This window comes from Juglans regia, chromosome 2, assembly GCF_001411555.2.
Source record: "Juglans regia cultivar Chandler chromosome 2, Walnut 2.0, whole genome shotgun sequence".
In the NCBI taxonomy this organism is placed as follows: Eukaryota; Viridiplantae; Streptophyta; class Magnoliopsida; order Fagales; family Juglandaceae; genus Juglans; species Juglans regia.
In genome coordinates, this window is record NC_049902.1 from 2,755,492 (window position 1) to 2,770,677 (window position 15,186).

The 15,186-nt window shown below is 35.7% G+C and overlaps 2 protein-coding genes across 11 annotated transcripts; one reads left to right on the top strand and one right to left on the bottom strand.

Annotated features, from left to right (window-relative positions):
• The first annotated feature begins 1,746 nt into the window (after nucleotides 1-1,746).
• On the top strand, nucleotides 1,747-4,112 carry LOC109003873 (diphthine methyltransferase homolog). Of its 6 annotated transcripts, none has more exons than XM_035685386.1 (3): nucleotides 1,747-2,175; nucleotides 2,370-2,693; nucleotides 3,244-4,101. In XM_035685386.1, exons 2-3 carry the CDS (start codon nucleotides 2,372-2,374, stop codon nucleotides 3,957-3,959), a joined length of 1,038 nt encoding a protein of 345 aa, XP_035541279.1. In that variant the 5' UTR covers nucleotides 1,747-2,175; nucleotides 2,370-2,371; the 3' UTR covers nucleotides 3,960-4,101. The 6 variants fall into 6 exon arrangements, with proteins under 6 accessions (XP_035541279.1, XP_035541287.1, XP_035541292.1 ...); XM_035685394.1 differs by having other exon boundaries at nucleotides 1,864-2,095; XM_035685399.1 differs by having other exon boundaries at nucleotides 1,880-1,951; nucleotides 3,244-4,109.
• A 385-nt stretch (nucleotides 4,113-4,497) lies between these two features.
• LOC109003874 lies at nucleotides 4,498-14,922 on the bottom strand. 5 transcript variants are annotated; one of them, XM_018982206.2, is made up of 13 exons: nucleotides 14,459-14,863; nucleotides 13,683-13,818; nucleotides 13,029-13,168; nucleotides 12,158-12,359; nucleotides 11,005-11,243; nucleotides 10,191-10,302; nucleotides 9,856-10,000; nucleotides 9,441-9,583; nucleotides 7,993-8,159; nucleotides 7,409-7,696; nucleotides 7,261-7,316; nucleotides 6,600-6,814; nucleotides 4,498-5,983 (listed from the first exon to the last, which is right to left on the bottom strand). In XM_018982206.2, the coding sequence occupies exons 1-13, from the start codon at nucleotides 14,690-14,692 to the stop codon at nucleotides 4,881-4,883; spliced, it is 3,180 nt and encodes a 1,059-aa protein (XP_018837751.2). In that variant the 5' UTR covers nucleotides 14,693-14,863; the 3' UTR covers nucleotides 4,498-4,880. The 5 variants fall into 5 exon arrangements, with proteins under 5 accessions (XP_018837751.2, XP_018837750.2, XP_018837752.2 ...); XM_018982205.2 differs by having other exon boundaries at nucleotides 7,409-7,717; XM_018982207.2 differs by having other exon boundaries at nucleotides 7,409-7,717; nucleotides 13,683-13,840; nucleotides 14,459-14,605.
• Nucleotides 14,923-15,186: the final 264 nt, after the last annotated feature.

Here is a 15,186-nt window from a genome sequence, read left to right on the forward strand (position 1 = left end):
TGTGTGTGTATATATATATATATATATATATATATATATATAATGGGAACAAAATGATCACATGAATGGGAGAATTCAAATGCATTAGACAATACCATATGTATATGTATATGTGTGTATATTTATGGAGGTTGATATTAGATCATATAAATTTAAGGTATTTTATGTTCGGAAGAGTTATATGTCATATACCTATATTCTTATTCCATTTTTACCCCATTAAGCCGATGAGACATTGTTTATTGAGTTTTATTCATTTATTGTGGAAAAACAGTTGATTCAAGGATTATAGCAATAACAAATCAACACCTTAAATCTATCTTTTACTTAATTTGTTGACAAAGATACTATTGGAAATTCCTAACTAAAAGTTAACCCATTTCAATATAAAAGAACATGTTGAATCATTTGATTTAGACCAACTCATAAACAAACACAGAGCTGGCAGTGTGCAAGTAATTTGCTAGCCAGTGTGTAAGTAATTTGCTATCTAACTGGCAGTGTTTATATACACAGAGTTGGCAGTGTTTATACTGGCAGTGATTTGCTAGCCAGCGTGCATTTGCTATCAAACTGGAATAATTTCTGCTGCTAGTGTGTAAGTAATTTGCTAGCCAGATGGTATGAATGCAATGCAACATGATTACTTTCAAACACTTCAAAATGAAGTTTATGAATAAATGAAGAATAGATCTACATCCACATCTACATCTCCTTCCACACCTTTTGGAGGAAAGTAACTCATGTAGTAGACTCTTCTCTTTTGTGCAGATTTTAGTGTAAATGCATAACAATGTAGTAGATTTTTTTGTGCTGATTTTAGTGGTTGCCGAGTCACATATGCTGAAAATATGTGACTGGGCAGCCACTATGTGACTGGGCAGCCACATAGTAGATGACTCTTTTGTTTTCCTTTTGTGGATCTATTTTGTAGAAATATAATTCTCTTTTGTGGATGTATCATGTAAGACGTAGATGTATTTTGTGAAAATACAAAGTCCTAACAATGTATTTTGTGGATGTAAGACCTGAATGTATTTTGTGGAAATACAAAGCTTAATTTTGTAGATGTTGTTGAATGGAAAATAGAATAGATATGGTTATTTTTTAGAAGAAAGTTTGGTAAAAGAAGATGGTTGGATGAAAAATTTAGTAGATATGATTGTTAAATAGAAGAAAGTTTGGCAAAAAAACTATATGGTAGAAGAAAATTTGGTAAAAAAAATATAGTTGGATGAGAAATATTGGATTGATTTGTAATTAAGACATTTATATAGAATTTTAGATAAGTTTAATTAGACGTTTGTGGTAATAGCATTAAATGATAATTGAAAAAATATAATTTTTTTAACCTATAATTTAATTAGAATATGATTACTAATTAATATATAATATTATGAATAGTAAAATATGATAAAATAAAATAAATTAATAATTAAAAAAATAAATATTTTTAAAATTATTAATTACTCATTACTATATAATGAATAAATAGATAATTCAATGTGAAGATTTGAAGTGAATAGTCAAAACTAAATTTATCTTATATGATTTTATTATTATATAATATAAAAATATTATTCCAATATAAAAATTTAATAACTAAAAGTTAAATTTTTTTTACATTTATAAAAATATCTTTTAATTTTGATTAATCCGCTCTTAAAATGCTCTCAATCGACACCATGCCAAGCACGTCAAAGGAAGAAAGGTACTTTATTTTTGAGAAAATATATATTACAGCCTATTGTGTGCTGCAGCCGCAACACACTTGACTAATTGAGTGTTAAAAAAAAAAAAAAAAACAGCACGGGTGTGCTGCGGCTACGGGCTGATGCTCAGAATAATTCTTTATTTTTTTTTCCCCCCAAAATGACTATAAATATAGGTCTGTTTGGGAAAGAAATATAGGTCCGAGAGGGAGAGGAAGAGAGGTGAGAGCTGAACGAAGGTCACTGCGTTTCTTCTCCGTTAGCTTGTTTCTTTTTCTTTTTAATAAACACCACGTCAACGTTGTGCACAGGGCTCCGCATGCTATGCCTGTAGAAACTGATATACGAAACACAGGAAGTTCCTTTGACACAACTCAACTCCGGTCCGGAATAGCTTCCTATCTCCAACCAACATAACCGTCACAAATCCATCTTTTGATCTCTCTCTTAGCATAAGATCTCTGTAAACATCCATGCTTATCGTATTGCTTAAGATTTATGTTTTTCCTGCCAAAGCATCATTGTATCTACTTGTTGACTCCGTGCATTTGGTCCATAAGCTGCTCGATGAAATGTCTATGTGTATATCTATATAAAAAATTTTGTTTTACTTTTTCTGGGATATTATTGTTAAGGATCTCTTTGTCCTAAATTTAGGTATGGAAGTGGCACATTGCTATCTAGATGGAAATGCTGATTGTGTGGAGTTTTGTCCGCACGATGCTTACCATGATGTTCTGGCCGCTTCAACATACACGCTACAAGAGGGTGATCGGCCCAGTCGATCCGGGAGCATATCACTCTTCAATGCAGATGCTAACATGGGTTGCCTTGATTTGTTCCATCGCGTGGGAACAGCAGGCATATTTGATATGAAGTGGAGCCCCGTTGGGGGAAACGTGGGTGTTATGCTAGCTCAAGCAGATGCTGATGGTTGTTTGAGAACTTACAATCTTGAGAGACGTTCAGATGGAATAAAAGGTGTGCTTTGTACTTGTATAACAGTGATACCTTTGTTTGTCAGAAAGCGGTGAGGAAAGGAATAAGTACTTGTGAGTAAAAGCGTGAAGAAATGGAAAGGAAAACGAACAGAAAAAAAAATTCAAAATGTTGAAAATTTTTTATTGGTTAGGTTTGGATAGTGAGTTGAGATGAAAGTTGAAAATTGAATAAAATATTGTTAGAATATTATTTTTTAATATTATTATTGTTTTGAAATTTGAAAAGACTGAATTGTTTATTATATTTTATGTGAAAATTTGTAAAAATCGTAATGATGAGATGAGATGAGATGAGATGAGTTGAGATTAACTCTCAATCCAAACCGAGCCTAGTTGGTCTCTCTCTCTTTCTCTCATACTTTTATTTTTCGATAATTTTTGTACTTTATAATAACTTAAAAGTGGTGTTTATGAAAACACTTCAGCTTTTGTTTCAATTGAAACTAGTGGATTAGTATAAATTTTACTGAAATTCCACCTATCCTATTTGTTTCCATTTGTACCTAGTCTTATTTTAAATGTTGATGCAGGGAGTTTCTTGAAAGAGAAAAATGGAGAAAAAATCAGTTCCTCCATGTGCCTTTGCCTTGATTGGAACCCGTCGGCCACATCAATCTCAGTGGGGCTTTCTGATGGGTCTGTCTCAATAGTTTCCTTATCAGAGTCCAAAATAGAAATACGAGAAGAATGGAAGGCACATGATTTTGAGCTTTGGGCAACTTCCTTTGATATCCACCAACCCCAACTGGTATACACTGGTTCGGATGACTGCAAATTCAGTTGCTGGGATTTGCGGGATAGTCCTAAGTTGGCATTTCAGAATACCAAGGTTCACAAGATGGGTGTTTGTTGCATAGTGAAGAGCCCTACTGACCCTAATACCCTATTCACTGGTTGCTACGATGAGTATTTGAGGGTTTGGGATGTCAGATCAATCTCAAAACCTGTAAATGAAACTTCAATATGTTTAGGGGGAGGTGTCTGGAAAATCAAGCCTCATCCCATTGTACCGGGAATTGTCTTGGCAGCTTGCATGCACAATGGGTTTGCAGTTGTTAAGATTGGAGGGGATAAAGCTAAAGTAATGGAAACTTATAGTAAGCATGGCTCACTCGCATACGGAGCAGATTGGCAGAGAAGGGGATCTTTCCAGGATGGCAAAAATACGAGTACCATGGTGGCTACTTGCTCATTTTATGACAAGCTTCTTCGGATATGGATGCCACAAAGTGATTTCACAACATGATTTATGTTGAACTTGTTGGACCCCTATTTGCTTTTCTAATTATGTTGAACTACTTGTGAAAAAACAACAGGCACCGTAAGGATAGCTTGATGGAATTGTAAGCAACAGTTCTTCTGCCAAAATTATATCTAAGTTAATGCTTTGCACATAGCACGTAGAACTGAAAATGCACTATACTAACTTACTAACAGCTCGTTTGGATTAAGAGAATATTTCATTTCATCTCATCATTATAATTTTACCAAATTTGTAAATAAAATATAATAAAGAATTCAACTTTTTCAAATTTCATTTTAACTTTTTTAAATTTTAAAACGATAAAAATATTAAAAAATAATATTCTAATAATATTTTATTCAACTTTTAATTTTTAATTTGAAATGATCTCATCTCATCTTTAAATCCAAACGGGCCTTAGTCAAACTAAGCATGGTTCCGAGCCATATTTTATAGATAGTCAGAACGAGAGCCCGTATCAAATATTTAAAAAAGAAAAAAGAACTAATGTAAAGAAGATATCTTCTAACCCTTTGCATACTTAAAATTCAATAATATAAACTTTCATGCATAAAAGGAAATAATTAGCATATATGGCTACTCAAAAGCCAGCCAAAATTTTGTGCTTAGGAACCCAACAAATGGGGTACAGCTTGCCAATTAAGGAAACAAATTGGCTTACAAGCACATGACCCCAATTCTAAACAATCAAGCACCCATTTTCCATTACCAGTTCAAAAGGCAGTAAAATAGCAGTAGAGCCAGCTCCACATCTGCTGTAGCCTGTGGGAATATAAATAAGAAACAATCGGTACTTTTTATCTGTGAATGAGTTTTACTTTTGGATGCAAAATTGGCTTCAAAATATTTTGTACAGCTCTCTTGGAACTTTTGACAAGAGATATCAGCAGATGAGTTTATAGATTAGCTCCAACTACTTCTAGTTCCCCAAAATCCAGTCCATCTTGTACGACTGGTTGAAGGATCGATCGGGGCTTCCTTTTCTTCCTTACTAAAGCTAGCCTTTGCCAGTTCTTTTAGTTGGTTTGACCATGATTTATCTGTTGTGCCTGAACTCCTACTCCCAGCATTCCTGGAACTTTCAACTGAAGAACCGGTGACCCCAGTTTCTCCGTCCTGATGGAGAGTCACCGGGAACCTGCTTTCCAGCTTTTTGATCAACTTCTGTGGAATGAGCAGCAGGAGAAATCCAATCAAGGTTATTTTCATACCCTTTAAGAAGAAGTTCCCAGCAGTGTCGAGCCGCTTTGTCTGTCTGTATAAAGCATACCATTCGTTCATCATTTGTGGTATATATCCAACTAGGAAAAGTATTAGCATGAAGACCCCAACTAAGGTTTCATCCATGCCTGAAAATTCCTTCTCCAAAAGAACCAAAAAAGTAGCAAATAAACCTACTTCACTGGAAACTGAGATGATCTCAACCAACTGAACCTTTTTCTTAATAAATGGCTTCTTGAGAACAAGGAAGAAGAGTTGGAAAGAGGTGATGCACAATAAGGTTATTGTTGGAGTCTTAGAAGACCAGTTCTCCTGATAGGCACCAGCCATAATCCCTAGTGAAACTCGTCTCATGGACTCAAGTAGAGTGTAGTATATTCTCAGAATCCCAAACAGCTTCTGGATAAAAGGAGCTTCTGCATCTTCAGTTTCATCATCAGAGGCAAGGATTCGATCACCGTGCCTATGGGGATTGCCCTCAGAAATCTGCGAGAGCATGTATTTTGGGGGACCTCTTAAATCTTCGAATAGAGGGCCAAACCTGATCAAGTAATCAGAATTAAGTTCGTTTTTCCATGTCCACTGGCCTCTTTTACCTGGACCCAAACTTACTCGGACTATCTCTTGATACCAATGATATCTCTGGCCTTCTTGATGAACTTCCTTGTAGTGAAGTAGCTTCCCGAATGTGATACCTATGGAGAGGAATAAAAGCAAGGCCAGCAGTAGAGAAGACACAGCACCAAAAAGCAGTATGCCAACTATGATCCCTGATGCTGTTCCTCCTAATTCCACAAAGTGGGACAAGATTAAAAGTCACGTTAGATTGGTAATTAAAGTTCCCTAAATATTCTAGCACGAAAACACTGATAACAGAGCATGTAACATGCAACAAATTTTAGTCTTGCTTCAGATACACACTAGTGTTACTCTGCTATGAAGCAGTCAGATAACCATGCTATGATGGCAACAAGTCATACACAGAGAAGTGATATAAGTTGTGCAAAATGGCATGAAATTTCATCCACACAGAAATTCTTAAGATGCGAGGAAATTTGACTGTAAAACATATCTAGTGCTAACCAATATACTAATGATTTAAGTCCACAAGACTTGCATGTACAACAAAGGAACATAGTTCACAATTTCCATCACATACTTGGAAAGTAGGGTGGAAAAGATGACCTAAAAAACAAATTGGCTAGTTCTCTTGCATAATACAAGGATAGTCAATTCTCAGACCAAGGAATTCAAGTATATGAAAAGAGTCTAAAAGATGCTAATATGGGTATTTGCACTGTAGAACAAGCAGCATAATCATCTTTGGAAGCTCAGCTTTTTGGTTGATAAATGTATAGATAAGGATTCATATGTGGGAAAGAAAACAAAAATTCAAGTTACCTCTAATTAGAGCAACAGCGGCCTCGCAAATACAAGGTAGTGCAAGAATTATAAGGAATGTTTCAAATCGCAGCAGTGCGAGTGCTCCATAACTCCTCTGCTTCTCAGGATTTTTTTTCCTGAATTTTAGGACAACAACGAGTAAAGCATGCAGCAGTATCAAACTGCCACCAATTATGGCTAACCAGAACATGCTTCTACTAAAATCCCTCCACCTACAAAAGAGAAAATCTAGTAAGATATTCACAAGTGACTGTATGAATGTCTGCAGGAGTTTAACCTTAAGGATTCCAAACCTGCATAAATACATTAAAACAAAATGAGTAGTATGGCATTGAGTATCAAGTTTTTCCTTTTGCTTTGATCAATAATTTGCAATAATGGAAACATCAACAGCCTTAATTTTCCACAGCACCTACAGAAAACTTTACAAATAAATGCACGAGTTCCAAATGGTACATGCCCAGAATTCTTCAATTTTTCAGTTCAACATTTAGAAGGAAATAGAATCCCATTTTGACGATAAATTCCTTTGTCACTGTCGATTTTTCTCCTTTATTTAACAACTCTATACTGAATATTTTCAACATTTCTTTTACGCTTCTAAAATCCATATGCAAGTTCATAAAATAGATAGAAAACAAGGGTTCTCATAACTTACCCATTTAAAATATGTGAATCCAAAATATATTCAGCTTCAGGTTCAGAATTTTGGCTCTGCAGGTATACAATGCATTCTATCACAAAACTTAATCATCATCAAATTATAGGAGTCAAAAGCAAGTCATGAAAAAAGTACAGGTTAAGACCTCAAAATATGATTGGTATTCCATGGGAGTTAGAGGCAAGCCGTATACTGAAGTAACCCTACTCAAATTCTCTTCTTTTAGTTGCACATTCTGCAAAGTTTTTGAATCATAAAACTCAGTCTTGTAGGAACTTGAGTTGGCAGGGGGATGTGCACCCACTATGACCGGTTGAGTGTGCCCTGTTTCCCAAGGAAGACTGAAGTAGGGAATGCTCCATTGTAAACCCATTGCAAATTCGTAATATTCAATTGGCAATTTCACTGCCAACCATCTAGACAAGGCAAACACCTGAATATGGCAAACAATTCTCTGAATGAAAGAGAAAAGGAAAATGCTAATTAGTTATACAATGATATGGCATATTCCATAAATTTTGGTAAGTTACTATCAGATAATATAGAATGATAGTAGATTAACACCAATCTACCCGCATAATCATCAGAGGAATTTTTTCCAGGTATTTTTTTGTTTGTTTTGTATTTCTCTCATTTCTATTCTTTCTTCTCCTTTCTATACCAACATAGAATAAACCCCTCGTTGACAAATCCTATTAAGAATAAGTAAAAAAAATTTAGGTATCATACAAAAAGATTCCTCGTGGGATCAGAAAAAGATGATGATGGTCTTGAAAGTGCCCCAATGGAGTGCAGACTTGCAATTGAAACTGTTTGCATCCCAGCAGCAAAAGTTGTCACCAAAAATGAAGCAGTTGCAAGCTCAGAAATCACGGAAGATATTTTAGGTACAGAATCTGCGTACATATACAGTACCTTACGTCAGTAAATAGCCCCAAAAAATCAAAGGAAAAGGAATATTTCTAGCTAGATGACTTTCTTATACACATCTCATGTTACTTGGACTGCGCCTTTGCATTTTCTAATGAAATTATTACTGCTTAGCAAAAAAAGTAAGTGTCCTCTAGAACTTGTATGTCATAGCACAGATTTTTTTTTTTTTAAATCGTAAATTGGTCCATGGGCGTCATGATAAGTCCTTTGTCTTACTACAGGTGCCATGACAACCTTTACCTCGTCCAAAGGATTGTCAACCACCAGATCCGCTGGTCTGCAATATTCATCCCAGTCCACAAGCAAAAATCCCTGGCGCAGAATATACTCTGCCAACTCTACTTTCTGGCTAAGGTAGCTGAATGAGAAAGCCTCTCTGTTAGGGCTTGCCCAAGATCTAAGCGGATTGAAGTTAAGGGTGCGAAGTTCAAACTCATAGGTAATGTCGTTTGTGTCTAAATCCCGGGGGGATACATAAAGAGATTGATTTACTTTATTCCCTAGGTATTCTTTGATCCCGACTAAACAAGGAAGGGGACCTATCGGCCACACTTAACATCGGATCGGGCTTCGTGATCACCTTGTAACTAAAGTTACAAAGACTGATTGGCCTGAAATCTGAAAAAAGGTGGTTGGAGATTCCTTTTTCGGAATAAGGGCAATTGCTGTTGCATTGATCGATCTAGGGCAATTGCTTGGTTTCAGGAGGCAATTAATAGTCCTGGGAGGAGTAGATAGATGGAGGGCATGGTGAAAGAGGTATAGTCATTGCACAAGAACAACCTCTGGCAGCTTTCTCCAGTGGATATTAGCTTAGCTGAGCTTAATAGGCCAGTTTCACTTCCTCTTTGGCGGCCACTTTCTTTACAACGCTACACTCCCACTCCAACCTGCTGAGCAAGATGCATTGTGATTTCCTTTTCTGTGGATGCACTGGAATATGATCCGGACGGGAAGAGAAAGACTTTTTCAGCAATAGCGAAGCCAAGCAAAGGCGAGCAGCCCTTATAGCAATAGCAAATCTAGGCTATTGAAATCAACGGCTTTAGCCCATAGGAATAAGGTATTAACAAAGAACAATCTAATCTCCTCTAATGAGCACTGCCTATCTTCAAAATTCCTACCATTTCGTTCCTTCAATATGCACCATAAAATACAAATAGGAATCATCTTCCACATAGCTATAATTTGTGGAATATAAAACAATTAAACTGATACAAAGAGAAAAGAGTAAGAATCCTTACAGTGCCTTACTTGTAGAATGTTGGAAGCTATATTCCTGTTTCCAGCAACATCCCCAGTTACGTTCTCGGGAACATTAACAGAAACAATATCATGGTCTGCTCGTATCTCTACTGCATATATGGCTCTACTTATTTCATGAAAGCTGAAAATTGGTAACAATTAAAATGGGAATAACTATTATTGGGAAGGGATTAACATGAAAAAATGTTAGGAACAAATGCATTGGCATTGCTAGTTGAAATATTGATTCCTCTCAACAATAAAGAAAATGGAGCAAAGAGGTCATTCTCATCATTAGCATGGGGTTTCTCATTTGCACGGCACAAGCATACAATATTTACATGCATATGTATATGCCAATTTATAAGTTAATGTACATGGATAAAGACACTCAGGTAATGAGGAATGACTTACCTCCACAAATGCCCTCCCATTATCAAGATATTAGAAGAGTTGAAGCCGAATACAGGCTTCATAAACTTTATCAGCATTGGAATGCTGTGTTCCTTTGTCCTCATATGAAATATAGTACTCAACCTCACAGCTGGCCTCTGAGAATCTGAAGGTTACATTTATATGTCAGGAGGAAACAATCCAATCTCATAAACATTGAAATCCACAAGTAAAGCAATATTGATTGCAAAGAATCATCAAAATAACTTTGCCCTCAAAAGTTCTTATATAATTATATTGATTTCATAAACAGAGAAATATCTTATCTTAGAATTGTAAACTATTGTAGAACATACCATACAGGAAAGTTACTGGGGCAATAGTAGAGACTGGAGTCTTCTGTCTACTTACTATCAAGTTTGAATCAATGCTTAGTGTAACTATAGCAATGCCAGATATATTTGCAACCTGCAAGGATAGAGTGCAAATGATGACCATGAAAACGTAGGAAACAAAAATAGGCACTTAGATATATAACATGCAATTCAAGAACATTAGGGCCTTTTTGGTTGGTGCATGGAACTTGATGGGCTTCATTTGCATTTCATATTGTTTCCAATCAACAAACTCAACAGTATGAATGGGAAGTTCAAGATATGAAAACCATCAAAATAAGAAGCCTGAAGTCTGAGCATTTTAGGAACTTTTGGAAATGATTGACTACTCTATTCCAATGAATAGCTCCTACCTTTTCTAATGTCCCTGAACTCAAAATGATGAGGTTATGCATCACACATATAGCACAGATTATAATTTTTGTAATAAATAATATAGCACAAATATAAATGAAGCCTCTAAATTCATAGAAAAATGATAAAGCCACAACTCTTTTGTTGTTTTACAACCTTATTTTAATTGGACGGCATTTTCTTAAAATGGAGTTATGAGAGTATAATTGTTTTACAAAAATGCTCTCAATTTAAAACAAAGTTTGCCTATTTACTTGATCAATAAAATCTTATTTTACCTGTAAAAAAATTTAAAAAGTTGTCTCTTTCATTATCCAAATTCATATGACACCTGAACAGGCTCTAAAAGTATGAACCAATTTTTATTTTCATGGCTGAAAAAACAATAAATAAAAGAAATAGATTGCATGAGCCAGCTGACCAGAAAGCCAAATCTGCGATTTCCGAGGCTTTTCCCATTAACAGGAAGAAGCGTGCCCTGACTTGTATGGAGAGAATTTAGAATTTCTGCAGATGAGTTGAGAACAGGTTCTGAGAAATACAAATACACCCGTAGTTTATTAGACTGGTTAGTTGCCTGCACCAGTCTAGTTTTGCCATTAAGTTGAAGTAGGGTTTCTGGAATGTGAGTCCTCATGTTGAGAAAAACACTTCTTCTATCTGTAGAATCAAATCACCAAATGAGCAGAGCAAGTAAAGAACATGTTAACAAGGAAAAAAAAATAAAAAATTCTACCTTTACAAAATATATGAGAAAATCCATGAAGATGGAAAATCTAAGTGCAGCCTCAGAAAAAAAGAAAGAAAGAAAAAGAATCAAGTTTTGGAATAATACATTTTCTGTTGAACACTGAGAGAAACCTATATAAAAGAGCCCAACTTTTTTGAAGAACATAAAAAATCTGCAGAGATTTGACTCTGAAATGCAAAAGAGCCATGTTTTGTGTGTATGCCATATATTGTTTACTTGTGTTAGCAGTCTAGACCACTCATTTGAAGGAAAATTACACTTCACCCCTGAAACTACCAAACTACCAAAGTTGAACACCCCTGAAAATTACACTTCACCACTAATGCAAGATGAACACCAAACTACCAAAGTTGTCACTTTACTACCCAAACTACTACTGCATTGGTAATTTCTCCCCCTTAAGAGCCAACCGTTGAGATTATTACATGTCCCTTATTTTCTGTCCATCTTGTTGGACCGTAACTTACCAAATCAATCTAAAACCAATTGGTGTTAGAGAAGACACTCAAATATTTCATGGCATTTGACACACCTTGCAGGCCTATTTTCAAAGCAATATACCTTGCAACTTCTGTTTTTTTTTTTGGTGGGGGGGGTGGTGAATGGAAAATATGGTAGTATGGTGGTAGTTTAGTGGGTAAAGTGTGATATTCCCTTCATTTTACCAAGAGAAAATTTGCCAATAAGTAAAGAGAGAGTTATTGATTAGGTCAAAATAGGAATGACTTTAAATAGACATAAAAAAAAGCTTTAGTTACATTGTGAAAATTGAGACACATACTGTATAGCATATAACAACCTGTGGAAGGAACACTAGGCTTACCAAAACGCACATAGACACTTGAATTTTCTGTTCTTGTAAATTTATTCCCAGCACTGTCGGTACAAAACTTCTTATCCATTACCAATGTCACTCGCCCATACTGAATAGCAGATGATAAACCCACAACAACAGAATATTTGAGGTTTGGCTGCAAAATGATGAGCGAGGACGGTATAACTTGGCCAGCACCATAAACCAGAAGCTGTAAAGATATTTACAAGAATGACAAATCTATTAGAGTTTGGTTTATCATTCAGTGAAAAAAGTATTACTAGTCGTCACAAAACCTAAATTATGATGTCAATTTACCCATGTACTCCAATTAACACTGGACTGATCCATTAGAGAAAAATCAAGATATTTGTCAGTAATTCAAAAGAATAATTCTATTTGAAGACCTTTACACCACACACCATCCACATTGCATAATTTGGTTTGGAAGATTCAAATTTACAAATTAAATTATGTCATGTGGATGGTGTGTGGTGTAAAGGCTTCAAATACAAGAAGAATGACTTAATCATGTATCATATATTGACAGGTGTTCACAACAAATTTTAAGCAATATTATTATAAAGGATTCCTTTAAGAAATTATGTGAAGGAATTTGTTTTTTCAGTAAAAGTATGTGATGATATATCATTGGTGAGAGAGTAACCCAACATTAATGTTTGTGTCGCTTGGACTCCATTGAATCAGAGGGAACTTGATTTTATCACTTAAATCAATGAAAGGCATACTTTGATAATAGAAAGGTTTAGATGAAGTGAACCACAACTACTATTCTAAATTATTGTAATAACGAATGAAAATCAGAAGAGAAGAAAATTTATTTGAAGACTTCTCATGCTTCTGTTAGCCACCTACTCACGTTGCAGGCATTTGTGGATGAACATTTAAAACCTCCTCCATCACCAGTACAGGGTTCGCTGAAATTTATATTTACAGAAACGTTGAGAGCATTTGTGAAAGGCTTTAAGGCTGCGATATACGCTGTAGGTGGGACTGTATCTGCAGAATTGAGGCATAATGTAAATCAGCTAAGGGACAGAGAAGATATAAGTCAACATAAGGGCTAGAAAATGTTTATTTGTATGTTCAAACAATAGAATCTGTTTGATTTCTGCAGGGTTCATAATATGTAAAAGAACAGGCTGTGTGAATCATAGAACCAAGAATAGCAATGTTCATTATCTTTGTAAAATGGAATTTTGATTTGATAAAAAAGTGAGTGCATCAGTATTGTAGACCCCATTTTCAGGAAAAAAAAAGTTCCCATAAAAATTGAGAGCAAAGGGAAACACAAAAAGAAGCTGACTTTTGTTTATAAAACTTGTGGAAGTCGATTTGTCATGTTGAACCAGTCAGCACACGGAGGGAAAATATATCACAGTAATACATTTCCACAAGGACATAATTGAGCTGATGTTGAGGACTTTCACGCAAGAAGCAGTTAGTTAAAGTTGAGAGGTAATCTGAAGAAAAGTAAAAGCAATTAGAAAAAGGACGAAGGGAAGGTTCTAACCAACAGTCCAGTTATAGTTAACACAGCCAACTCCTCGAGAACCGTCGGTGCAAGCTTCAAACGTATGATTTCCATCCTGCAAGCCTGCATATGAAACCCTCCTAGCTCCACAATCTGAAGCAATGCCATTATCCAGCTGCATCAAAACGTTTATTAACCTATAATATTTGGACAAAAAAGGCAAGTAGACATCAAGAGAAAATCCAAAGTCAATTCTATAAATGAGACCCTGACAAAACATCTTCATAATCCATTGCCCATTTACCATTGAGATGAATAGAAAAACACTCCGCAAGCGTGCGCACACACTAAGTAACAACTTGTTCCAGTTACTTAGCTTGGCACAAGAATATTATGACCAAATAGCAAGTAGAGTAGCAAATGTCCATTAGAAAGATGGATAATCTGAATAATAGTAAATAACAAGAACGATAATAATAAATAACAAAGATGGAATTCAAATTCAAATAGCCTTCCGTGGTAATCTAAAAACCAACCGCATTACGTTGGAAGAGCGTGAAAGAGGGTCATAGTTACTTAAAGCTAGTGAAGGAGAGAGAGTTGTAAGAGAGTCCCTGAGCAAGTTCATGGTAACAAGCACAACATGTCTAAAATCAACCGCCTTCTTACATTACTTCAAAACCACGAAACATATTACTCGGTGGAAAAGAAAAGAATCATAAATCACCAAACCAAACTCATGTATGTGAGCGCACCCAAACACGAAAGCCAGAAAGAAGTAGCTCAGAGAGAGCAATACTAGGACTTCAATATACCTTACAACTGACGGTACAATATGTGCAACTGCTATTCCCATCCACGAAAACTTCAAAGACAAACGTGGCTGAGTTGATATGTGAGAATGGATGGGGAGCCTTCAAGAACTTCACAGTAATTTCTGTGTTATCACAGAGGACTCTGAAACTCGAAAGAGAAAGAACCCAACAAAGTACCCATGAAAGCTTGAGCAAACCCATTTGAGAGTAAACCCCAATGGAAGTCTCAGACATTCTACAGGCCAGAGTCTACTAATAAAAGAGGCACATTTGTGGGGTTTGTGTAAAGAGTTTCGAACAGCAAGAACTGCGCAGTGTATGGAAAAGGAGATAGAAGGCGCCAGGAACAATAAAAGTAAGAGAGTGATAGAAGATGAGCTTTTGGACTGTTTAGTGGTAGAAGAACGTTCTGTTAAGGATAGTGCACATAAGATTTACAGTGCAAGACAGATGCTGTCATGCCTAGATAAGAGAGAGAGAGAGAGAGAGAGAGAGAGAGAGAGAGAGATTGTAAGGACAAGGATTAGCATTTAGCACTTGTCAGTGTCCTATAGAATGACAAAAGAAAGACAAGAAAGAAGCATCATTGCTGTTTTGGCCAATAGCAATTACTGGAAGGGGCTCAAAGCCATATCCATTATCCAGTTTAATACTCCCATTAACCGTTTTAAAACATTCTTTTCTGTCATTTAGCTGATGAACGCTCAGACATACCACGAATAAAATAT

What these genes read in the sequence shown, in the direction of transcription:
- LOC109003873 (XM_035685386.1), top strand. Translation starts at nt 2,372, where the DNA reads ATGGAAGTGGCACATTGCTATCTAGATGGAAATGCTGATTGTGTGGAG. An exon ending in ACGTTCAGATGGAATAAAAG is followed by an intron (nt 2,694 to 3,243) that starts GTGTGCTTTGTA and finishes ATGTTGATGCAG; the next exon opens with GGAGTTTCTTGAAAGAGAAA.
- LOC109003874 (XM_018982205.2), bottom strand. Translation starts at nt 14,692, where the DNA reads ATGTCTGAGACTTCCATTGGGGTTTACTCTCAAATGGGTTTGCTCAAG. An exon ending in ATGGGAGGGCATTTGTGGAG is followed by an intron (nt 9,584 to 9,855) that starts GTAAGTCATTCC and finishes ACCAATTTTCAG; the next exon opens with CTTTCATGAAATAAGTAGAG. An exon ending in CGCTGTTGCTCTAATTAGAG is followed by an intron (nt 5,984 to 6,599) that starts GTAACTTGAATT and finishes TTGTGGAATTAG; the next exon opens with GAGGAACAGCATCAGGGATC.